The sequence below is a fragment of the Vulpes lagopus genome, chromosome 1, assembly GCF_018345385.1.
Source record: "Vulpes lagopus strain Blue_001 chromosome 1, ASM1834538v1, whole genome shotgun sequence".
Taxonomy (NCBI): domain Eukaryota; kingdom Metazoa; phylum Chordata; class Mammalia; order Carnivora; family Canidae; genus Vulpes; species Vulpes lagopus.
Window position 1 is genome coordinate 35,426,960 of NC_054824.1, and position 25,008 is coordinate 35,451,967.

Here is a 25,008-nt window from a genome sequence, read left to right on the forward strand (position 1 = left end):
AAGAGAAATTTTGAAACTTCTCATGAGATTTCTAGGTGAGTATCATTCCACATTGAGATCAGCATCTGAATTCCTGGATGTGTCTCTAGATGAGGGCAAGTAATGGGTTAGGCCAAATAACATCTGCAGAGGTACAGACCCATGAGAGAAGTGACACAGTGTTATTACCACGTGTGGTTTGCCATTCAGCTTTTGAAAACAACCTGAATAAATGAATCTATGATATAGAAAGTATAAACCGATGTTAGGACTATCTGTGATTTATCAACTGAAAAATCGAATAAATCACAGCTTGCTCAGTATTCCGCTAGCATCCCTGGCAACTAGAGCCGTCTTTCATTTAGGCTGCTATGAAAATTCTTTAGAAGCATGTAGGGCTTTTATGCCAGTTAGCCATGCAGGTTGAAGATTCCAAAAATGCAAAACACATACTTATTCTAACTTATTCTCTCCTTGAATTCCTAAGAAGTCCCCTCAAAAATGGGCAGATTTCAAGGCTGGTAAATGGTAAACTTTGAAATTAATTACAGTCTGGCATCCAGGATTCCTCCAGTCAAAGCAAACTCATTTTCTCTGGAAAGTTGCATAATCTGAAAGACTCTCATTTAGTTGCCGGCTTTAAAAAGGTGGCAGATGTCACTTATCACAATAGTGACAATAAAAACAGTAACAGCAACTATTAATAGACACTTTTTAATCTTAATAAATAACTATGCAAAGTGATAGGATGTCTCCCCATTACACAGCTGGAGAAACTGCGTTTCAGAGAAGTGTAAGTAATTTACCATTTACTAGTCACCACGGGCTGTGACTGGAACTTGGTGACAGTTCTGCGTGCTTTCTTCAAGTTGGCCTACTGCCTCTTTATCTTAGAGGGTCTTACGGACCCTCCTACCAGGTATATGCAGGTTGTTTATTTAGAAAAAGTGACAACACACTTAAGTTTAATTTATCCTAAATGAATTGTTAGATTTCACATTTCACCAAGTGAAATTGCCTATATTTTGTTATATTCTCAGAATTCCCCCCCCAAAAAAGAGAAAGAAAAGATAAGAAAAAGAAAAAAGTTCACTTTCAGAAATAAAGGTCCCAAATTTCCTGATATCCCCTTTACATGTACTATTGGCTCTGCTAGGAGTGTCCCTTCTGAACTGAGGCAGCCACAGGAATCTCCTTCCAGGAGACTCTCCCAGCTTCTGCCCCCACCCCATGTCCTGTCTCTAGCCCCATCTCCAGTTTTTACACTGCTGCTGCCCTGTGCTTTCTAGGATGTTATCACTGGGGATTTTCTGTTAACACCTGCTTCCATGAGGGGACCCCAATATTGGCTGGACCACAAGGTCCCTTTAGCCTCTCTAGAGTTTCAGCACATGCTCTCATCCCACACATGAGCCACTGCATGGAGCTTCCTTATTATGCTCCTGGAATCCTTCCTGGAACTCTTGAATGAAAACCATGCACAGAAGCCTGGGCTTCAGCCCAGCAGCAGGGCTACTTCCCACAGCTGCTCTCAGAGCTCTCCTGCCATCAGCTGACCCAGGGACACTCGGCCCTAATGCCAGTGCACCTGAAACACCTCAGTATAGTAGACATAAATAATAACCAAGAGTTCTTGAGTCTCTCATCTTGGGCATGATGTGTAAGGGCAGCCACACATCCATTCATATAAGAAAGAGTTTCTGAGAGCCTACTATGAACAGTGTATAGTTGTTGTTCTTGAGAATGCTGGATAATTAAGATAAAACCCAAAGTTTTTCATATTACATATCCCTTTAAACCAGAAAGAATCCTCACTAGTAACTTACTCAGTTCCACAAATGTGTGTTAAACTCCAACCACATGCATGGTGCTCTAATGTGTGCTATTTATCATTGAATGATTGATTATTCTCACCCTAATCCTGCCCTTCAGCTATAAGCCATAGCAAAACATGTTTTGGCCAATAATAAAACAATGAAATATTAAATTAAATATAGATTTTTTTTTAAAGTTCTTTTGATCACTGAATTCCAGCAATAGTTCTGGAGGTATGCCAGCATGGCCAGCAAATGCTCCCAGCGGTCTTGTTCCAGTAGGACACCTAGAATGGGAGATTTATATTTGAGCTTCAGGGACATGAGTACATTAGTGACCATCTGGTTTAAATAACCCATTTTATAGTAGGGTCAAGTGAGACTAAAGATGCTAAGCCACTTTCCCAAGGCCACAGACAGTTGCTGGGATTGCTCCTCCACCCAGAGCACTTTCCTGGGGCGCTTCAACACTGAAGGCAGGGATAAGCAAACTCACTCCCTCTGCTGTTGCAGCAAATCCGCAGAATGGTCACAGGATTTGGGGTAATAAACCGGATGGGCCTGTGTGGAAGGTGAGGTCCCTGCATTTTGGCTCAAAGGAACCCTCAGGGAATAGCCGTATTTATTTATACAAACTACCAAGCGCTGAGCACCAAACACTGTATTACAGTAACAGTCACATCTTGAGAAGGAAATAAGACTACCAGTGCTGCATTAAGACTTTTGTGGACTCTAGACCTTTCGTGAGTATTAATAAAATTAATAAAAATATTAACATTAATTAATTTTAAAAATACTTAAAATTAGGGGCACCTGGGTGGTGCAGTCAGTTCTGAGGGTTTCTCTTGATTTCCTCCTAGGTCATGATCCCAGCTGTGAGATCAAGACCTTCATTGGGCTCGGGGCTCAACACAGAATCTGTTGAGATTCTCTCTCCCTTGAGTTGCAATACTGACAAGAAGCTGTAAAGAAGATGAACGTCTCAAAGGAGCAGAGATTCAATCTACAATTACCGTTAGTAGTTAGTAGTAAACTAAGAAAAGGGAAGTCAGAGTCTAGAGTTACTCAAGCTGGGGGAAGGTTAAGGCAGTCTTGGTCAGAGGATTTAGCATTTCTTTTCTATGCCCTGCTTTGATTATATTTACACGCAATGCCCAGAAGACCAATTATTTAGTTCCATTTGCAAAATAAAATCCAATCAGGTCTTTTTCATTTATTTTCTGTTGGCCTAACATCAGAGTGGAAATGTAGTTACTATAGAAATGCTGGGGGGGGGGGGGGATATTATTCCATTGTAACTTTTAGACTAAAGAGGAGAAGAGAAATTTTGAAACTTCTCATGAGATTTCTAGGTGAGTATCATTCCACATTGAGATCAGCATCTGAATTCCTGGATGTGTCTCTAGATGAGGGCAAGTAATGGGTTAGGCCAAATAACATCTGCAGAGGTACAGACCCATGAGAGAAGTGACACAGTGTTATTACCACGTGTGGTTTGCCATTCAGCTTTTGAAAACAACCTGAATAAATGAATCTATGATATAGAAAGTATAAACCGATGTTAGGACTATCTGTGATTTATCAACTGAAAAATCGAATAAATCACAGCTTGCTCAGTATTCCGCTAGCATCCCTGGCAACTAGAGCCGTCTTTCATTTAGGCTGCTATGAAAATTCTTTAGAAGCATGTAGGGCTTTTATGCCAGTTAGCCATGCAGGTTGAAGATTCCAAAAATGCAAAACACATACTTATTCTAACTTATTCTCTCCTTGAATTCCTAAGAAGTCCCCTCAAAAATGGGCAGATTTCAAGGCTGGTAAATGGTAAACTTTGAAATTAATTACAGTCTGGCATCCAGGATTCCTCCAGTCAAAGCAAACTCATTTTCTCTGGAAAGTTGCATAATCTGAAAGACTCTCATTTAGTTGCCGGCTTTAAAAAGGTGGCAGATGTCACTTATCACAATAGTGACAATAAAAACAGTAACAGCAACTATTAATAGACACTTTTTAATCTTAATAAATAACTATGCAAAGTGATAGGATGTCTCCCCATTACACAGCTGGAGAAACTGCGTTTCAGAGAAGTGTAAGTAATTTACCATTTACTAGTCACCACGGGCTGTGACTGGAACTTGGTGACAGTTCTGCGTGCTTTCTTCAAGTTGGCCTACTGCCTCTTTATCTTAGAGGGTCTTACGGACCCTCCTACCAGGTATATGCAGGTTGTTTATTTAGAAAAAGTGACAACACACTTAAGTTTAATTTATCCTAAATGAATTGTTAGATTTCACATTTCACCAAGTGAAATTGCCTATATTTTGTTATATTCTCAGAATTCCCCCCCCAAAAAAGAGAAAGAAAAGATAAGAAAAAGAAAAAAGTTCACTTTCAGAAATAAAGGTCCCAAATTTCCTGATATCCCCTTTACATGTACTATTGGCTCTGCTAGGAGTGTCCCTTCTGAACTGAGGCAGCCACAGGAATCTCCTTCCAGGAGACTCTCCCAGCTTCTGCCCCCACCCCATGTCCTGTCTCTAGCCCCATCTCCAGTTTTTACACTGCTGCTGCCCTGTGCTTTCTAGGATGTTATCACTGGGGATTTTCTGTTAACACCTGCTTCCATGAGGGGACCCCAATATTGGCTGGACCACAAGGTCCCTTTAGCCTCTCTAGAGTTTCAGCACATGCTCTCATCCCACACATGAGCCACTGCATGGAGCTTCCTTATTATGCTCCTGGAATCCTTCCTGGAACTCTTGAATGAAAACCATGCACAGAAGCCTGGGCTTCAGCCCAGCAGCAGGGCTACTTCCCACAGCTGCTCTCAGAGCTCTCCTGCCATCAGCTGACCCAGGGACACTCGGCCCTAATGCCAGTGCACCTGAAACACCTCAGTATAGTAGACATAAATAATAACCAAGAGTTCTTGAGTCTCTCATCTTGGGCATGATGTGTAAGGGCAGCCACACATCCATTCATATAAGAAAGAGTTTCTGAGAGCCTACTATGAACAGTGTATAGTTGTTGTTCTTGAGAATGCTGGATAATTAAGATAAAACCCAAAGTTTTTCATATTACATATCCCTTTAAACCAGAAAGAATCCTCACTAGTAACTTACTCAGTTCCACAAATGTGTGTTAAACTCCAACCACATGCATGGTGCTCTAATGTGTGCTATTTATCATTGAATGATTGATTATTCTCACCCTAATCCTGCCCTTCAGCTATAAGCCATAGCAAAACATGTTTTGGCCAATAATAAAACAATGAAATATTAAATTAAATATAGATTTTTTTTTAAAGTTCTTTTGATCACTGAATTCCAGCAATAGTTCTGGAGGTATGCCAGCATGGCCAGCAAATGCTCCCAGCGGTCTTGTTCCAGTAGGACACCTAGAATGGGAGATTTATATTTGAGCTTCAGGGACATGAGTACATTAGTGACCATCTGGTTTAAATAACCCATTTTATAGTAGGGTCAAGTGAGACTAAAGATGCTAAGCCACTTTCCCAAGGCCACAGACAGTTGCTGGGATTGCTCCTCCACCCAGAGCACTTTCCTGGGGCGCTTCAACACTGAAGGCAGGGATAAGCAAACTCACTCCCTCTGCTGTTGCAGCAAATCCGCAGAATGGTCACAGGATTTGGGGTAATAAACCGGATGGGCCTGTGTGGAAGGTGAGGTCCCTGCATTTTGGCTCAAAGGAACCCTCAGGGAATAGCCGTATTTATTTATACAAACTACCAAGCGCTGAGCACCAAACACTGTATTACAGTAACAGTCACATCTTGAGAAGGAAATAAGACTACCAGTGCTGCATTAAGACTTTGTGGACTCTAGACCTTTCGTGAGTATTAATAAAATTAATAAAAATATTAACATTAATTAATTTAAAAATACTTAAAATTAGGGGCACCTGGGTGGTGCAGTCAGTTCTGAGGGTTTCTCTTGATTTCCTCCTAGGTCATGATCCCAGCTGTGAGATCAAGACCTTCATTGGGCTCGGGGCTCAACACAGAATCTGTTGAGATTCTCTCTCCCTCTGACTCTTGGTCACGATCTGTCTAAAATACATTTTTAAAATCTTTAAAATAAGTAAATATGAACAAAAATACTTAAAATGATATCTTATGACCGTGTTGGTATAGAGATGAATATCCAGTGTGGATTATATTGGGTTTTTTTGTTTCTTTTGTTTTGATTTTAAAGCCTTTAAAACATGTACTTGAGCACTGAAGAGGAAGGCGGGCTCAGGCCGGCGCGCCCTGCACCCTGCAGATCACGAGACTGGGATGAGTGGATTTGTCATTCTCGGCCGCGCGGGGCAAAGGTCCCCTCCTGCTCGGCAGCGAAACCGGGCCCGCAAAGCCTTAGCTATGAGTTGGGACAGGAGGGAGAGACGGCGCTGCAGCTGCCCCCCCTCCCTCCGCCCTTCCTGCCCCTCCCCCCTCCCCCCCGCTCCAGCGGCAGGTGCGCGCACGCGGCGTGCAGGTGTGAGGCTTGGGCGCGGAGGGCCCGCCCGCCTCGGAAGCCCGGGGCCCTAGCTCGGCCTTTGGGGGACGGGATGAGAGGATTCGGGGGTCCCACCACCGTCCCCCAGCCCGACGTGTCGCTGCAGTCTAGCAGCCGTCCGCTGGAGCTCCTCCCGCCAGGGCGCGCGCCTTCCAGACTCCCCCCCCACCCCCAGCGCTCCGCAGAGGAGCATTTGGGGCGCTCAGCCTTGGTCGCTTAAATCGCTCCCCGCTCCTTTGCTACCGAGCGCCGTCTAGCGCCATCCAGCCCCATCCAGCGCCGTCTAGCCCCATCTAGCGCCATCCAGCGCCGTCTAGCGCCATCCAGCCCCATCCAGCGCCGTCTAGCCCCATCCAGCGCCGACTAGCGCCATCTAGCGCCATCCAGCCCCATCCAGCGCCGTCTAGCCCCGTCTAGCGCCGTCTAGCGCCATCCAGCCCCATCCAGCGCCGTCTAGCCCCATCTAGCGCCATCCAGCGCCGTCTAGCGCCATCCAGCCCCATCCAGCGCCGTCTAGCCCCATCCAGCGCCGACTAGCGCCATCTAGCGCCATCCAGCCCCATCCAGCGCCGTCTAGCCCCGTCTAGCGCCGTCTAGCGCCATCCAGCCCCATCCAGCGCCGTCTAGCCCCATCTAGCCCCATCCAGCGCCGTCTAGCGCCATCCAGCCCCATCCAGCGCCGTCTAGCCCCATCCAGCGCCGACTAGCGCCATCTAGCGCCATCCAGCCCCATCCAGCGCCGTCTAGCGCCGTCTAGCGCCATCTAGCGAACGCGAGGTTCCATCACACCGCAGTGGGCGCTGGGGGCAGGGGCGGCGGCTCTCAGCCCCGGCCAGGCCCGGGCAGCCCGAGTTTCAGCCACGTTCAGCTGAAATCCTGCCTCGGGACAGGACCCTATCGAAGGAGATGCTTGACTTCCTGTCCCACACGTGAGTGTTGCCACAGGGCAAGAGAAGGGCGTATTGAACTTATGAGGAATGGTAAAGAACATGGATCAATACACAGCCCCAAGGTTGTGGGGCGAGTCCGCAGTGCGTGGCAAAGGGGTGGCGTGGGATGCACTGGAGTTGGTGACATGAAGACCCCAGCCCCTCCAAGAGGCCTGACAGACTGGGAGAGTCTTTATCAGACCTGACGAGTATGACAGGAAGCTTTGAAAACGACAGTCTTGGGCCATCAGGGACTTTTGAAGTTATAAACTGCTTGGTGACCAACACCACAGTCTTTTTAATGTTAACTGTAAAATGCATCAAAGGGTTCCCTGCAGGGAAGGGACGTTTATTTAAATGGCTTTTAAATGGTTTTTATCACAAGAGCTAAGAGACATCCTGCCCCAGCCAGTTGGGAATACTTTTCAGAACCTTTGGCCTACAGATGAAAGACATTCTATAAGCAAATCAGAGGAGAAACTGATACATAGAATGTGCTTACACTGGAAATCTCAGAATGATACAAGTATTTCCAAGCCCCAGTGGCAGCTCACTTTCTTCAAGCCATGGTCACTTGAGTAACAGGAACAAATGTGGAGCTGCTGTAGTGTCAGACTGTACTTTCTGTAAGGAAATATTCAGCCTAATGAAGGAGCTTTGGCAACCAGTGGTTTTGAGCTTTGGTTTAGTTAAGAGCTGTTGTTCAAAGGAAAGCATTTGTGGAAGTCTGATACGTAAACGAGTGAGAGTGAAGATGCTGGCATGTTTGGGCCTCCCCCTGCCCCACACACCATCCTGTCCTTGTCAACCCCTTGGAGTCCTAAGGTGTCTCCTGGAAACCCCATATTTGAAAACCACTAGAATGATGTCAAAAGCTGAACATTGTAAGCAGACATGTGGATGCTAATCTGGGGTTAATACTTCCTAGCTAAGATGGACTTCAGTTTTCTCACTTACAAAAATGAGGTCAGTGATACTGATTCTGGAAGTTTGTTGTGAATAGTAATGAAGACATGTTTGAAGTGCCCAGCACACTGCCAAACACAAAATGGCCCTCAATAAATGTGAGCTTACTGTTTGTATTAATAATTATCATTGCACTCCTGGTGAAGCTAGACGTTCAGGATCATGATCCCCAGGGCTGTGTCAGGGACAAGGCCTGAAATGGAAAGACATTAATGCTTCGACTACCTCCAGAATCCACATGGGAAGCTAGGGACAAGGCCAGGACCTCTTGGTGCCAGGCTGGACTTGGAACTTTCCCACTGGCTGCAAACTAGCAGCTCCTGATACTGCGCAGCACACTGAGGCCAAGTGCCCTGGACTGCCTCTACACGGAGATTTGTCTAATTTGCTGCATAGAAGTGCTCCCTAAGTAAGTTCAGGACAGAAATTTAATTCATTTTGCCAGCAAGCAATTATAGTAAGACCAGAGGCGACCCTAAACGATAATAGGTGTTTGGTGGGTGTGGTACAGGCTCATGAAGAAACCTCTCCCTAGTTCCAACCATAAAAATAATGTATTTTGCCAGGAAGCCAAGGCAATTATAGGCCAACTAGTCTATGCACCAGCCATTCACGAGGGCTTCACTTCGTCATATCCACACACAACTGGATGATGACTTGAAAATATTCTTCTAGAAAATGGCGTCCAGTTGTTCTCTTCCTAATCAACTATTGTTTTCAAATCTTTTTGTCTTCCCTCTTTCCAAGTTACAGTCTATGTTCAGAACACAGCATTTCAGGTTGTTGCTACATAATGTTTACACTGTCAGGATGACCCAACCAAGAGCAGAAAGTGGGAAGTTTAGACTGATTTTGTGCAAACTCTGTTTTGTGCAAAGCCCTGGGGATGTGTTAAGGAGGAGGCTACTAGTCAAATGGCCTACAGCAAATCATGAAGGAGTCCATCATTCTAAAGAGAAATGTCTTTGGCATGTGACTAAGAAAGAAAGTGATAACAGTATAGGCAAAGTTTCGCTTCAGAAATTGTTATGAAACTGTCATCCATCGAACAGCCTCTTCTCTTCTGGGGCACCTCCTCCCCACCATCAGCCCACATGCAGTTCTTCTCAAGTCCGAAGTTGTAGGTGTGTCCCTCCAAGATTGGCACATAAGTAGAGGGCCATCAACACACCGAGGGAATGTATTTTTCAGCTATAATAATGAAAGCAGTAGGGGCTGGTTCACAAATTAAATTTCTAAATAAGATTCCTTCTATTAACGATTCTCATGAACTGCAGTTGCCTTTCATGCCCGGTCCCACAGCTCCCCCTCCTGGCTCTTTCCTTCCCTGGTACTTCCGTGCACACAGGTGACCGGCTCACAAGCCTTGAGCTTGGCAGCACTCAACCTGAGTCTCAGCTTCCTCATCTGCAAAGTGAGCAGATTTGTGAGAAGGTTCTAAAATACCTCTCAGCTCTAACATTCTAAAATGTAAAATCTTGGGGGACCTGAGTGGCTCAGTGGTTGAGCAGCTGCCTTCGGTTCCTGGGGTTGTCCTGGGATGAGTCCCACAGTGGACTCCCCACAGGGAGCCTACCTCTCTCTTTGTGTCTCTCATAAATAAATAAATAAAATCTTTTTCAAAAATAAAAAAATACATAAAATGTAAAGTCTTATATAAAAGGATAAAACAAAAAAACTAAAGCAATTAGTTGGGCTGAAATTCTTAGTGCTGAAGATTTTGAAGGGCCACATTGATATTTGTTGAATCAATGAATGTTGTCTTCATACCAGGAAAGTACACACAGCAAACAAAAACTGAGCTCGCTGATTTGAAGTCTCCTACTTCTCTGTAGACAGGTTCTGGATAAATAACATGGGGAGAGCCAGTTATCTATAAACTAGGTGCATTTGTTCTTCAAATATGTCTGATCCAGGGCTCCCAGATGTGGATACACATTTATTTATTTCTCCAGTGTTGCCTTATTGTGTTCCGTTCAGCTTTCCTGGTGCCTAGACGATGCCTGGCTGGGCCGAAGGAAATAATAGTAAAACAGTAATTTTTTTTTTAATTTTTTAACATGAAACTCATTTGGTTATCACACATTTACTGTAAATCTTCAGAGGGGTAGGATCTGTGCATTCCATCAGCTTCCTTAGTTAATACCATTCCCCACTGGAGAGAGGGAAATGACCCTCCCAACTACTCCCCCTGATTTCCATGATCAAGACTACAAGTCTTGAGTGTAAAGTTGCTGACAGCTGTTATTCATTATACCAGGCCCTGGATATGAATCACCTGGGTTGTCAGGGTAAATTTGACAGTGACAAGGATCCCATAACATGGCCAGCTTTAGGAACTTTCAAGCAGAAGAAGCCAGTTCGCTTTAGTCAGGCCTGCTTGTCCATAAGGGATCCTCAAGCTGCAGAGAAATATAACTTCACCTAAATTCTCACCCAATATTGCAGGCCCCCTGTGTGACCCTACACATATTTGTGGGCAGTGAATTTGGCCTAGCAGCTGACTATGTTCTCCACTTGAAGATTCACAATAGGCCTTAGCTTATTAATGACCCTAAGAAATTTATTTTTTTTAAGATTTTATTATTTATTTGTGAGAGTCAAGGAGAGAGAGGCAGAGAGACATAACAAGCAGGCTCCCAGTGGGGAGCCGGATATGGGACTCGATCCCAGGACCCAGGGATCACGACCTGAGCTGAAGGTCAGATGCTCAACCACTGAGCCACCCAGTGCCCAAGCCTAGGAAATTCAAAAATAAAAAGAGAAGGGGGTGAGTTTGGAGAGAAGAGGGAGAAAGAGAAATGAGGGAAAGAGAAAGAAACCTGTTACATTTATTTCACCCCGGATTTGGAGAAAAAAATTGTTTTCTTTATTTAGCCACCAATCTCTTCTTATTATAAAACCTATTAAGTCCTGCTGAATTAGAGTTCTGCCAATGTTCCCACTTGGGAAATACGGGACCAGATGATCACTCGAAATCATCCTAATTCTGATGATTCTATTTACATATCTTCTAAAGCACAATTCTGATGATATCCTTCCCTTGCCCAGAAATCCTCCACGGCTTCCATTTGACTAGAGAGTCCAAATTCCTTAGCATGGCATTCAAGACCTACGAGAATTTGGCCTTATCTTTCCAGTCTTGATTCCCTTCCTTCCTGTCCATGAGTGTCTGCTGCCTCCAAAGTATGCTTCCCTGACTCATATCTGTTGTTTTCCCACCTCTGCCTCTGTTCAGGCTGCTGGGATCAGTTGGGATGCCTTTCATAGTCTTTGCATGTCCAAATGCAACTCACTTGAAATAACTGAAGCAGTGATCTCTTCCCTAACTTATATTTATGGCTCATATTTAGACCTCATTTTTAGAGCTCTTATACTAGACAATGTACTGGGCTTTTCACATAGAAACATCTGTATGTATTTCTTACCCACCCCTAGGCTTCTTGGAAGAACAGCTTTACGCATGGCTACCTGTGCCCTAGCTCCTTGCACATAATAGGTTCTTATTGAAAGAATAATCTGAGGGATAAATGACTGCTGTGATTCAAAAGGAAACCCTTTCGGGGCAGAAGGAGCAGTGGTCTGAGAACTGAGAGGCCTGTTCTGGTTCTGCCATCAGCATGTGGGTACCCAGGTCATTCACTTCTCTGCCTGAGAGCTCCATGTGCTCACCTCTATAAAAATGGGAAAGCTAGCAGGGGCCACAGGCCTCCCAGAGCTAAATATTCTGAGATTCTCTTGATTTTCTAATCTACTTTACAAAAAATCTGTGACAATGCTACAGAATTTAGAGTATAAGAGAACAGTCAAGACGACAACAACAACCAAAACAGGGCAGCCCCAGTGGCACAGCGGTTTAGCGCTGCCTGCAGCCCAGGGTGTGATCCTGGAGACCTGGGATCGAGTCCCATGTTGGGCTCCCTGCATGGAGCCTGCTTCTCCCTCTGCCTGTGTCTCTGCCTCTCTCTTTCTGAATAAATAAATAAGTAAATATTAAAAAAACAACCAAAACAGAGACTAGATATCTATTTGAACTTTAATAGGGAGAAAAACGATTAACCCGAAGGAAAGATCTCGAACATTAGGACCCAGGAGATCAGCAAAGGACTAAGAGAAAAGAAATTGTCCCACATTAACTACTTAACTACTTTATAAGGTATACCTGACTTTAATATGTACTTTCACGGCTCATCTCTGCAGAAAATGCTCACCGTAAAAACCTAACAAATTGGAGATCCCTGGGTAACTCAACGGTCTGGTGCCTGCCTTCAGCCCAGGGCCTGATCCTGAAGACACGGAATCGAGTCTCACATCAGGCTCCCTGCATGGAGCCTGCTTCTCCCTCTGCCTGTGTCTCTGCCTCTCTCTCTCTCTCTCTCTCTCTCTCTCTGTCTCTCTCAATCTGCCTCTCATGAATAAATAAATAAAATCTTTAAAAAAAAACCCTAACAAATAAAAAATCTTAATTCTCTCATACGGTGGTTATCAAAATGTGCTCTCTCAATGTATCAGCATCATCTAGGACCTCCTCAGAAATGCAGGCTCTCAGTCCCCATCCCAAACCCTTTGCCTCAGAAACTGAGGCTGAGACCAGGAATCTGTGTTTTAACGAGGCCTCTCATTGATTCTACTGCACAGCCAAGTTTGTGTATGATTATATTTAGAGTAGATATGTTATCACCTATGCTTATAAACTCAAAGATACAGAAATGTGCATTTCACTTTTCCCTCCACTCTGTTCTCACTATTGTGTAACCCACTCCAAAACGGAGTGATGGCAAATATATTTGGTCTCTTAACTTTTGGTTTCTGCCCATTCCACTGCTCAGGCATCCATGAGTTCATTAAAATCTGCCCCATCTCTTACAGCTGATCAAGCAGATCCCTGCAAATTCCTGGCCTGTGGTGAATTTGCCCAGTGTGTAAAAAATGAATGGACCAAGGAAGCAGAATGTCGCTGCAGACCAGGGTATGAGGACCAGGGGCACCTGGACCACCCGGCCCCGGGCATCTGTGCACCCATAGAGGACTGTGAGGTCATCCAGGGTAAGGGAGCTCCGTGCAGGTAGGTCGAGCACAGTAACTGTATATACCCCCAAATTTGTTATTCTTGATTTTGAGAAGCCTATCATCAGAATGAATGCCTACATTCCTTGAAACCCATGGTTCTCGATCTCCAGTGATCATCAAAATCTCTCAGAGGAGGACTCATTAAAACACATGGCCGGGCCCTGCCAAGCTCTTTTTTGATGCAGTAGGTCTGGGTACGGCCCAGGGAAGGCTACTGCTGTTGGCCCAGGGACCACACTTTGAGACCACTGTTCCAAACCGTTCAACAGTATTTAATTAACACCAATAAGGGAAGAAAAAAGAATGTGTGTCAGCTCTAAGGAATAATACCATATGGTCGACTACGTTAATTGGTGTTGAGGAGTGTGTGTGTGTGTGTGTGTGTGTGTGTGTAATATTTGTTTTTTTCCCTATTTGTAAATACAGCTCTCATTAAAAGAAATTTGGAAAATATAATTATGAGAAAGGAAAATCATATGATATTCATATTAACTGTTATTATCTTTTGATGTACATGTTTATACAGAAAGTTTACATAGAATGTTCTAAAGCAAAATGGAATCAGACTGAGTTCTGTATACTCAGCTTTTTTATAGAACATTCCCTCATGTCATTACATATTTTCTGTACCATCATTTTTAATGATTACATAGTAATCTATTCTATAGATATAATATGTTTCATCAATCCTTTATTTCCAACAGAAAAGGTTAAGAGAAGCTCTTAAGAGGGAAAAAGAGGCAAGATATAATTGGCCTTCTATTCATGAGCCAGATTTTAGGGTGTAGATGGTGTTATGAACAATCAGGAAACACAAAGGCTCCTAATTCTTTTCGAAGTCCTGTGACACCCAGATAAAGTCCACACTGTGCACTCTGCCCTTAGAGAGCTTCATTGTGAGCCCGTCTCACCTTTCCCGGTCAACATTTTCCAATCACACACCTGAACATTTCCTCAGTGGTGATCACCTTAGACCCTTATCTTTAGTAGATCATCCTGGGTTGTTTTTACTGTCCTTTCCCTCATTCTAGTGGCCACAGCCTCTAATTTCCCACCAGGGAGCTCATGACCATCTGCCTACTCACTCAATCAACAAGAAACTAGAGAAAGGTACCATTCTTTTTTTTTTTTTAAATACAGTTTTTTATTGTTTGAACTCAAATCACCACCCAGCGCTTTAAAGCCTACCCTAAGTCGCACCTACAATTTAAACGGTTATAGCACAAGCAAACTGCTAATTCGGCAGGTTAGTGCCAGCAGAGACCCTCCCTCCCCCAAAATAATGAGAAGACAACGCGCTAGAAAAGTTAAAGCACACCATTCCATGTTAAATAGTTAACACTACCCCTCCAACAAGCCACAAATGCTAGATAGATAACTCAGTACGGTTAACTAAGGGGCCCTTGGCAGCTGCATTCTCTTCCAGTGAAGTAAAAGCTTAATTCATGCCTTGTTCCAGAACACAGAAAGAAGAGCAGCTGCCCTTGCTAAGATTAAATAGCTGTATCTTCCTAAGAAAGCCATGTCTTGACTGTGTGGATTCCTCTCTTGGCATAATTATCCCTTAAAGACTTCTTGGAATCATCTGCTAGTTTCGATGAACCGGTTTATCATGGAAGCTTGATTTCACCTAGGAACGCCTTACCTTCTGGCTTGTATGAGGCTTTGTTGAAGAACTGGATATTAAGATGAGCTGTCGATCCTGGAGACCCGGGATCGAATCCCACATCAGGCTCCCGGTGCATGGAGCCTGTTTCTCCCTCTGCCTATGTCTCTGCCTCTCTCTCTGTCTCTCTGTGACTATCATAAATAAATAAAAATTTAAAAAAAAAAAATTTGGCTTAGCAATTTACTAATCAGGTCACCTTGGACCAATTACTTCTCAAAATCTCAATTCCCTCATTGAATAATGAGACTAATAAAATCCATCTATTGTGTTACTGCAAGCGGTATATGAAATTATGTTTAAAAAGCATCTTTGCAAAGAACATGAAGCACAGAGTATCCATTCAAGTGAGTGAGGGCTATGATAATGTTGCCAACGTTCTCCAAGTTAATCTCAACAGGATTCAATATGGAATTTCACATTCTGGTTTTAAATTTCCTCTGAAAATGAAAATGTACAACAGAACATCTTGAAGTACAATGATGGAGAGATTGCTCTGTAGAATAGTAATACATTAAATAATATTTAGAACACTAAGGCAGACAATAAATACACAGAATAAATATATATAAACCCCAAACAGACCTTTATATTTAGAGAATTTATTTTAACAAGCATTTCAAATCAGTTAGGAAAGCATGGACTTGTCAATAATGATTAGACTACAATTGGCTTCCATTTAGGAAAAAATAAAATTAGTTTTTTACTATAGACAAATCAATTCCATATCAAAGATTGAAACCTAAAATCAAAACTTTAAAAGTAGGAGGAAAACTATTTTTAAAACCATTTCTATAATCCTCAACTAAAAAATGACTTCCCTAATTAAGACACCAACCCAGATGACAGTGAGAGGATTTCCCCAGAAAAAAAGTCACCATAAATAAAATTAACATATTAACAAGGTGGGAGAAAAATATTTATAACCTATCTTATATCATAAAGGTTGAACAGCCATAATAATAACAGCTCCTACACATCAGTAAAAGACAAACATGCTAATATTAAAATGGGCAAAGAATACAGAAGTGCAATTCATGGAAAAAATCCAGATGACCAGGAAAACATAGGAAAAGATGTGCTCAGTCTCAATATAATTAGGGAAATCCAAAAGCAATAAAGAGATAACATTTGTTATTCATGAGTTTGGTAAAAAAAAATATCAAAAATATCCAGTGTGGGTAACATCAGAGAAAACTAGTTTTTTTTTTTTTAATTTAAGTTCAGTTAATTAACATATAATGTATGGTTTCAGAGGTAGGGTTCAGTGATTCATCATTCTTACATAATATCCAGTGCTCATTATATCAGCTGTGCTCCTTAATGCCCATCACCCAGTTACCCCATCCTGCACTCCACCCCCTCCAGCTACCCTCAGTTTGTTTCCTATGATTAAGAGTCTCTTATGGTTTGTCTTCCTCTCTGATGTTATCTTGTTTTATTTTTTCTTTCTTCCCCTATGATCCTCTGTTTTGTTTCTTAAATTCCGCATATGAGTGAGAACATATGATAATTGTCTTTCTCTGATCGATTTATTTAGCTTAGCATTCTATCCTCTAGCTCCATCCATGTCACTGCAAATGGCAAGATTTTGCTTGTATACGTATACCACATCTTTTTAACCCATTCATCTGTCAGTGGAGATCTAGGCTCTTTCCATTGTTTGGATACTGTGGACATTGCTGCTAAAAACATGGGGGTGCAGGTGCCCCTTCATATCACTACATTTTATCTCTGGGGTAAATACCCAGTAGTGCAATTCCTGGGTTACCTCTATTTTCAACTTTTTGAGGAACTTCAAAAAACCCTACTGCTTTCTGAGTGGCCACAGCATTCTGACCCACGATGTACAAGGGTTTCTCCTTTCTCCACATCCTCACCAACATCTGTTGTTTCCCAACTTGTTAATTTTAGCCATTCTGACTGGTGTGATTTGATTTACATTTCCCTGATGCTGAGTGATATGGAGCATTTTTTCATGTGTCTATTGGCCATTTGTATGTCTTCTTTGGAGAAATGTCTGTTCATGTCTTATCCTCATTTCTTTTTTTTTTTTAAGATTTTATTTATTTATTCATTAGAGAGAGAGAGAGAGAGAGAGAGAGAGAGAGAGAGGCAGAGACACAGGCAGAGGGAGAAGCAGATCCCATGCAGGGAGCCTGATGTGAGACTCGATCCTGGGACTCCAGGATCACGCCCGGGGATGAAGGCAGGTGCTAAACCGCTGCGCCACCCAGGGATCCCCAATTCTGCTCATTTCTTGATTGGATTTTTTTCTCTGGGTGTTGAGTTTGATAAATTCTTGGTAGATTTTGGAGACTAGCCCTTTATCTGATAAGACATTTGCAAATATCTTCTCCATTTCTGTCAGCTGTCCTTTTGTCGATTGTTTCCTTTGCTGTGCAGAAGGTTTTTATTTTGATGAACTCCCAATAGCTCATTTTTGCCTTTGTTTCCCTTGCCTTTAGAGACATGTCTAGTAAGAAGTTGCTGCAGGCAAGGTCACACAGGTTGCTGCTTGTGTTCTTCTCTAGGATTTTGATGGATTCCTGTCTTACATTTAGGTTTTTCATCCATTTTGAGTATATTTTTGCATATGGTATGAGGAAATGGTCCAGTTTCATTTCTCTGCATGTGGCTGTCTAATTTACCCAACACCATTTGTTGAACAGACTGTCTTTTTTCCACTGGATGTTCTTTCCTGCTTTGTTGAAGATTAGCTGACCTTAGGGTTGAGGGTCCATTTTTGGGTTCTCTATTCTGTTCCATTGACCTGTGTGTCTGTTTTTGTGCCAGCACCATACTGTCTTGATGATTACAACTTTGTAATAGAGCTTGAAGTCCAGAATTGTGATGCCACCAGCTTGGATTTTCTTTTGCAACAGTCTTTTGGCTATTTGGAGTCTTTTCTGGTTCCATATAAATTTTAGGATTATCTGTTCCAGCTCTGTGAGAAAAGTTGATGGCATTTTGATAGGGATTGCATTGAATGTATAGATTGCTCTAGGTAGCATGGACATATTAACAAGATTTGTTCTTCCAATCCATGAGCATGGAATGTTTTTCCATTTCTTTGTGTCTTCCTCAATTTCTCTCATGGGTGTTCTGTAGTTTTCTGAGTACAGATCCTTTGCCTTTTTGATGAGGTTTATTCCTAGGTCTCTGATGGGTTTTGGTGCAATTATAAATGAGATTGGCTCCTTAATTTCTCTTTCTTCTGTCTCATTCATTAGTTTATAGAAGTGCAACTGATTTCTGTGCATTGATTTTATATCCTGCCACGTTGCTGAATTCCTGTATGAATTCTAGCAATTTTGAGGTGGAGTCTGTTGGGCTTCCAACGTAGAGTGTCATGTCATCTGTGAGGACTGAGAGTTTGACATCTTTGCTGATTCAGATGCCTTTTATTTCTTTTAGTCGTATGATTGCTCAGGCTAGGACTTCTAGTACTATGTTCAACAACAGTGGTGATAGTGGACATCTCTGCCGTGTTCCTGACCTTAGGGGAAAAGCTCTCAGTTTTTCCCCATTGAGAATGATATTCACTGTGGGCTTTCCATATATGGCTTTTATGCTATTGAGGTATGTTCTCTCTATCCCTACACTGTGAAGTGTTTTAATCAAGAAAGGTTGCTGTCCCTTGTTAAATGCTTTTTCTGCATCAGTTGAGAGGATCCTTTGGTTCTTGTCCTTTCTTTTATTAATATAGTGTATCACATTGATTGATTTGCAGATGTTGAATCACCCTTGCAGCTCAGGAATAAATCCCATGTGGTCGTGGCGAATAATCCTTTTAATGTACTGTTGGATCCTGTGGGTTAGTATTTTGGTGAGAATTTTTGCATCCATGTTCATCAGGGATATTGGTCTGTAATTATCCTTTGTGGTGGAGTCTTTGTCTGCTTTTAAGATCAAGGTAATGCTAGCCTCCAAGGAGTTTGGAAATTTTCTTTCCATTTCTATTTTTTGAAACAGCTCCAGAAGAATAGGTATTACTTTTTCTTTAAATGTTTGGTAGAATTCCTCTGGGAAGCCATCCAGCCCTGAACTCTTGTTTGTTGGGAGATTTTTGATTGCTACTTCAATTTACTTGCTGGTTATGAGTCTGTTCAGGTTTTCTATTTCTTCCTGTTTCAGTTATGGTAGTTTATACCTTTCTAGGAATGCATCCATTTCTTCCAGATTGCCTAATTTGTTGGCATATAGTTGCTCATAATGTGTTCTTATAACTGTTTGTGTTTCTTCGGTGTTGGTTGTGATCTCTCCTTCTATCCATCATTGTTGGTGGATGTGTAAATTGGAAAAACCTTTTTTCAAGAAATATTTGTTAGTATTGATAAAATTTTAAATTTGATTCAAATACTCTACTTTTAGACAATTATTCCTAGAAAAATAGTTGCATTTGTGCAGTAAGATACATTTACAAAATGTTCACCACATCATGCTTTGACTGGACATCTCATTTATGGAGAAATAGTTAAGTTATAGTGTGGTATATGAGTCACTATGGAACATAACAGTTAAAAGCAATAATATAGCTCTACTGGAGCTGCCATAGAAATAAGACATTTTAATTAAATGAGAAAGTAAGTTGCAGGATAATATATCCTGTTTATATAATAATTTAATATTAAAACTATGTACTTATAAGTATATTAGATTCAACGATATGGCATTACCATTTTTTCAGTAACCAATCATCAAATATTGACAATTTTGAATGATTCAAATATGTAAGGAAAAGCATAGGAAATATGTGGAATGACAGATACACTCAACTACTATTCCAGTTAACCATAGAAAGGACAAGAATTGCTCAATGTTAAACCCTGATCTTTCCCCATGAGGACAAATGCCTTGCTCCCAGGAGCTGCCTCAGACAGACTCTAGGCAGAGGAATAACCAAAGGACAGTGGTGCTGAGGACCCCGCCCCCTGAATCCCTGCCACCTCCTCCTTTGCCTCAAGATGCCATCATTTATGTGTCTCTGACAGTTTACTTACGTGAGGATCAGATAACAGTTTAAGACCTTATCAACCATCGATGAAGACAGTGATTAAGACTGGAGGCTTTAGAGTTAGAACAAGTTAAAATTCAAGCAATACCCTAAATAGTTGCAACCAGAACAACTTTAAGACTCAAATTTCTTGCCTATATAATGGGGATGATAGGAATACATTCATGGGTTTAGATGAGGAACAAATCAGATAGTGCTCTTCAGGGTAAACTACTCTGCTGCTAGCATTATTGGAGCTGTTTGATATCAAAGGGCAGCCCTGTAAGGAAAAAACTGAGAGTCCGTACTGGCATTTAAACCTAAGCTCGGGATCCCTGGGTGGCGCAGCGGTTTGGCGCCTGCCTTTGGCCCAGGGCGCGATCCTGGAGACCCGGGATCGAATCCCACGTCGGGCTCCCGGTGCATGGAGCCTGCTTCTCCCTCCGCCTGTGTCTCTGCCTCTCTCTCTCTCTGTGTGACTATCATAAATAAATAAAAATTAAAAAAAATTAAAAAAAAAAAAAACCTAAGCTCATGGGATGCCTGAGTGGCTCAGCGGTTTGGCATCTGCCTTCGGCTCAGGGCGTGATCCTGGAGTCCCAGGATCGAGTGCCACGTTGGGCTCCCTGCATGGAGCCTGCTTCTCCCTCTGCCTGTGTCTCTGCCTCTCTCTCTCTGTGTCTCTCATGAATAAGTAAATAAAATCTTCAAAAAAAAAAAAAAAAAAAAAAAAAAAACCTAAACTCAGAAGCAAATCAGCTGATGACACTGAAGTGTTGTCACAACAAAAGCAGGATTCTCTAAAGCTTTGTAAACTGGGCTGTGTTTTTGTCATTCTACCTGAAAGTGAAGAAAGAGATGGGAAAACTATATCGAAGGCAAATGCCTTACTGATGAGTCCATTGATACACAATGAATATTTCCATTTGTTTTCTTTGTCATTCTACTGCCAAGTCATCATTCATTCTATTTTTACTTTTTGGTTTTCCTTCTATTCTTTTCCTCAGTTCAGTGTTTACGAGTATACCCCATACAGTTTTCATTTCCTTAAATTTTGATTGTCCTATATACATAGGTTCGGTTATATTAGGGACTTGGTAAAAATTCTTCCAAGAGTAAACAAAATTTTCCTTTTCAGAGGTCCCTTTTTTAGCTTAATGAGTTTGGCTTTTATTAATTACAATTATCATTATACATATGCAGAAAATGCAAATCTAGATCTAATAGAGTAAATTATTTATGAATTTTCCTCCTCACTCTAAAAATTTTCACTCTGTCCTTTAATTTAATAGGCCTAATGTGTCCTTCATGATGTTTTTTATGAAATGAAAATTATTTCCAAAAAAGAAAAAAAAGAAAATTATTTCCAAACATAGGAGCCAGATAAAAGAAATGATGATGCAAAGTGGCATCTATGAGGAGGTTTTAATGTCTACATTAAGTACTTGTCTTAACTACGATCCCAGATTTACTAACTTGCTAAACCTCAGGCAGGAGAAGGATCCATTTTTTATCTTTAGTCATTGTTCCTGACTCCCTTCTGAGCACTTTCTCCACTGGATAGGGAAGGGTTGGGGGTGGGAGGAAACTAAGCAGGGAGGGGTTAGAGTAATATAATCCAATCCAATTTTTAAAATTTCATCGGATTAATGGTTGAAGCAATCACTTTAGGCAACTCTGTTCCCTTGGAATCAAAGGCTCAAAATCCTTTCCCTTCCCTTCCTTTCTCCAAGGTGGTATCTAAATGTATGGGGGTTGGGGGCAGAGGGCTCTTCTTGCCTCACCAGGCCCTTTGGAAAATTTCTATCTTCCTAGTTTCCTCATCTGTGATCTAGTCTGACCCCAGGCACCAGCCCATGCTTTAGGATTTTCAGATCCTCCAAATTACCCAGCCAGGGTAAGTGGGAGCTAAAAATGCTCCCTTAGCTGGTGGTAAACGGGAACAATGAAGTCTTCTCCAACTACACCTCCAGGAGACGCTCTTCCTTCCTTCCTATAGTGATACCGTCTCTCCAGCTTTCCCTGGAATTATAATGGACAGCATGTCGGGAGAAAGAAAATAGTTTACTGATAAGGGAACAGAATGTATTCCCAATATTATGTCCATTTTATAACGGAAAGAGGGAAAAAGCAAGGTGCAAAATGTGTATACACTATCATCAGAAATGATATAATATGTATATTAAAAAGTCTTGAATTATAAATGTCAAATTTTAAAATAACTTTTATTTTTAAATTGTATGAACAAATGTCCTTGCACAGTTGTTTTTCAGCAACCACGACTCACAGCTTGACTTTAAAAATAAGGCAAAAAATAACTCCACTTTTGCAAGGTGAAGTTATCACTCATCTTTCCCATGAGCTTTGCTCAATCCTTCTGACACCACTGCCTAAGAAACAGTAAGCCAACTGGAAGGCAAAACTCAGGAGTGGATGCAGAAGGCATAGTTCTCTAGCTGTAATGGAAGGCCCCTGCAAAAACAGGCTATCCATTTTCATTGTCATAGTAATTTTAAAGCCAAAATAGTAGAAGGTTAGAGTGGTTATTAATATTGATAAGCCCAGGAAATAGGATACTATGTTTTTGCTTTCTTTTGTAGGTCACCAGGTCACTCTAGAAATCAAGCATACAAAACTCGTGTTAAAAAGTTCCAACAGCAGCAAAATAACAAGGTAAAATAATACTTTTATATGTTGGTTTTAATGACTGAATTTTAAAGAAAATTTAAAATATTTCTAAGTCTGACTCTTGTTTTTTTGTTTTTTTTTTAATTAATTTTTATTGGTGTTCAATTTACCAACATACAGAAAAACACCCAGTGCTCATCCCGTCAAGTGTCCACATCAGTGCCCGTCACCCATTCCCCTCCAACACCCGCCCTCCTCCTCCCTTCCACCACCCCTAGTTCGTTTCCCCGAGTTAGGAGTCTTTATGTTCTGTCTCCCTTCCTGATATTTCCCTTGTTTTAAATAGAGATAAGTAAGAGCACTTTCCATTTATTCACCTAGCTTTTTAATTTAGTATTGTAAGCAGGGGGTGAGAGGCAGATGCATTTCTTAGTGCAAGGAAGATAGAGACAAGGCTTGCATTAACTGATGTATAGGGCAGCCTTGGTGGCACAGCAGTTTAGCGCTGCCTGCAGCCTAGGGCGTGATCCTGGAGACCTGGGATTGAGTCCCACGTTGGGCTTCCTGAATGGAGCCTGCTTCTCCCTCTGTCTGTATCTCTGCCCCCTCCTCTCTCTCTCTCTGAATAAATAAATAAATCTTTAAAAAAAAAAACTTAAGTGTATAAACAGAACAATAAAATAACAGAAATGATCCAAGTATTTTATTCACTTTTTCTAATAAAAGCATATGTGCAATTTAGCAACTGCATTGCAACAGGTAGAAATTTTCATAATAATTTATATTCCTGGAACTGAATAATTTTATGCATATTCTTATAAAATATCTTCTTTTGATTTCAAATAATGAGCTAAAGCAAAAATATGTAGAAAAATCTATAGGAGAAACATGATTTGTGAACAGTGAGTAAATTGAAAAATTCCTAAAGGTTCATCCTCAGATAAATGTTCCTTCCAGTGTCCTAGGTATCCCTTTCAAATTATTCATCCAACTTATTTTGCTAAAATAATTTTCTTACAAAGGGAAATAACCTATCTATAACCAGGTTAAATTAGATAGTTTTTAAAAATAACTTTTGAGAAAATATCTTGAACAACTTTTAGTCTAAAATTTAAAACTTCAAAAAAACTTACCACCTCTGATGGTAAAAGTGAGTGATAATCAACCAGTGCCCACTCTACCTGAGATCTAGAGTTGGGTGGAAATGAACGCATCAAAGCTTGTACCTGAAACAAGTTATTACCATCAATATATAATCAAGGATACTGAGGCAACCACACCAAAGACTCAATTTCATGTTATCTAGGTGCACACTGGGAATAACGTGTACTATTTTGATTTCCTGAAGTAAAGGAAATTGGAAAGACAGAAAAAATTCAGTCTTAGAGCCAAAAAATGACAATGAAACATCAGATCTGATATTAACAAAATGTCCGGGAGGATGGAAATACCAAATAAATCCTAAAGTACTAGGTAAAATTAAGGACCACATTTCTTAATTTATTTTAATTTTTATTTATTTATTTATTATAGTCACACAGAGAGAGAGAGAGGCAGAGACACAGGCAGAGGGAGAAGCAGGCTCCATGCACTGGGAGCCTGACGTGGGATTCGATCCCGGGTCTCCAGGATCGCGCCCTGGGCCAAAGGCAGGCGCCAAACCGCTGCGCCACCCAGGGATCCCAAGGACCACATTTCAAACAAGGAAGCAGCATAGAATAATCACGTCGGCTACGGTTGGGAATGTGGTGACTGGTCATGAACTGTTTGTCCCCTCTGCTTCAAGAGATGGTTCAGCCTGAGAATCTAAATGGGTTTAAAAAGAGATGGAATATATTCCTACTACATTATAAAGGTAGGAATATGTTGGAGGGCATCTCCAAACCTTTCCAAGAGGACACCCTAAACAGCATGCATATTCTTTCTAACACCAGCAGAAGTGACACTGGAGTGAAATACAGATTTGACCTCAGGTGGCATTTCTTAAGCTCTTAAAACTATTTCTCTTCCAGATAATCAGGAAAAGAAATTCTGAATTACTGACCGGAGGATATGAAGAATTTAACTATCAAGATGGGGAAGGAAATTAAATATTAAAAATGTACAGATTGTAATTTAATCTGTCTCAAGAGAAATGGCTTGCTTTCTCAAGGAAAATTGTATCCACTCTTAAAGTCCTGAAAATATAGGCAGGCATATTCACCAGTCGTTGGAATCCAGGCATAGAGTCAACATTGAGAACCAATACACACCATGTTTCAAATAGAGAAGAATTGTGTACTTGATGACTAGCACATTCTGCAGAAAAATATGCTTATTATCAAAATCCAAAACACAATCAGTAAAACATATTTCAGCTACTCCTGACCCATAGTCAAAGTGAGAGCAAACCAGGTTTGCTTCCAGCTGCCCTTAAAATATTGCTCACAGATCATTTACAAGT

The 25,008-nt window shown here is 41.5% G+C and overlaps 1 protein-coding gene across 1 annotated transcript in view; it reads left to right on the forward strand.

Annotated features, from left to right (window-relative positions):
- Positions 1–24,655, forward strand: part of IMPG1 (interphotoreceptor matrix proteoglycan 1) — a 134,574-nt gene extending 109,919 nt beyond the window's left edge. The window contains exons 16-18 of the mRNA XM_041747463.1: positions 13,075–13,270; positions 22,538–22,610; positions 24,578–24,655. Coding sequence (XP_041603397.1) covers positions 13,075–13,270; positions 22,538–22,610; positions 24,578–24,655 — 347 coding nt within the window. The remainder of the gene's footprint in view (positions 1–13,074; positions 13,271–22,537; positions 22,611–24,577) is intronic.
- The last annotated feature ends 353 nt before the right edge of the window (positions 24,656–25,008 follow it).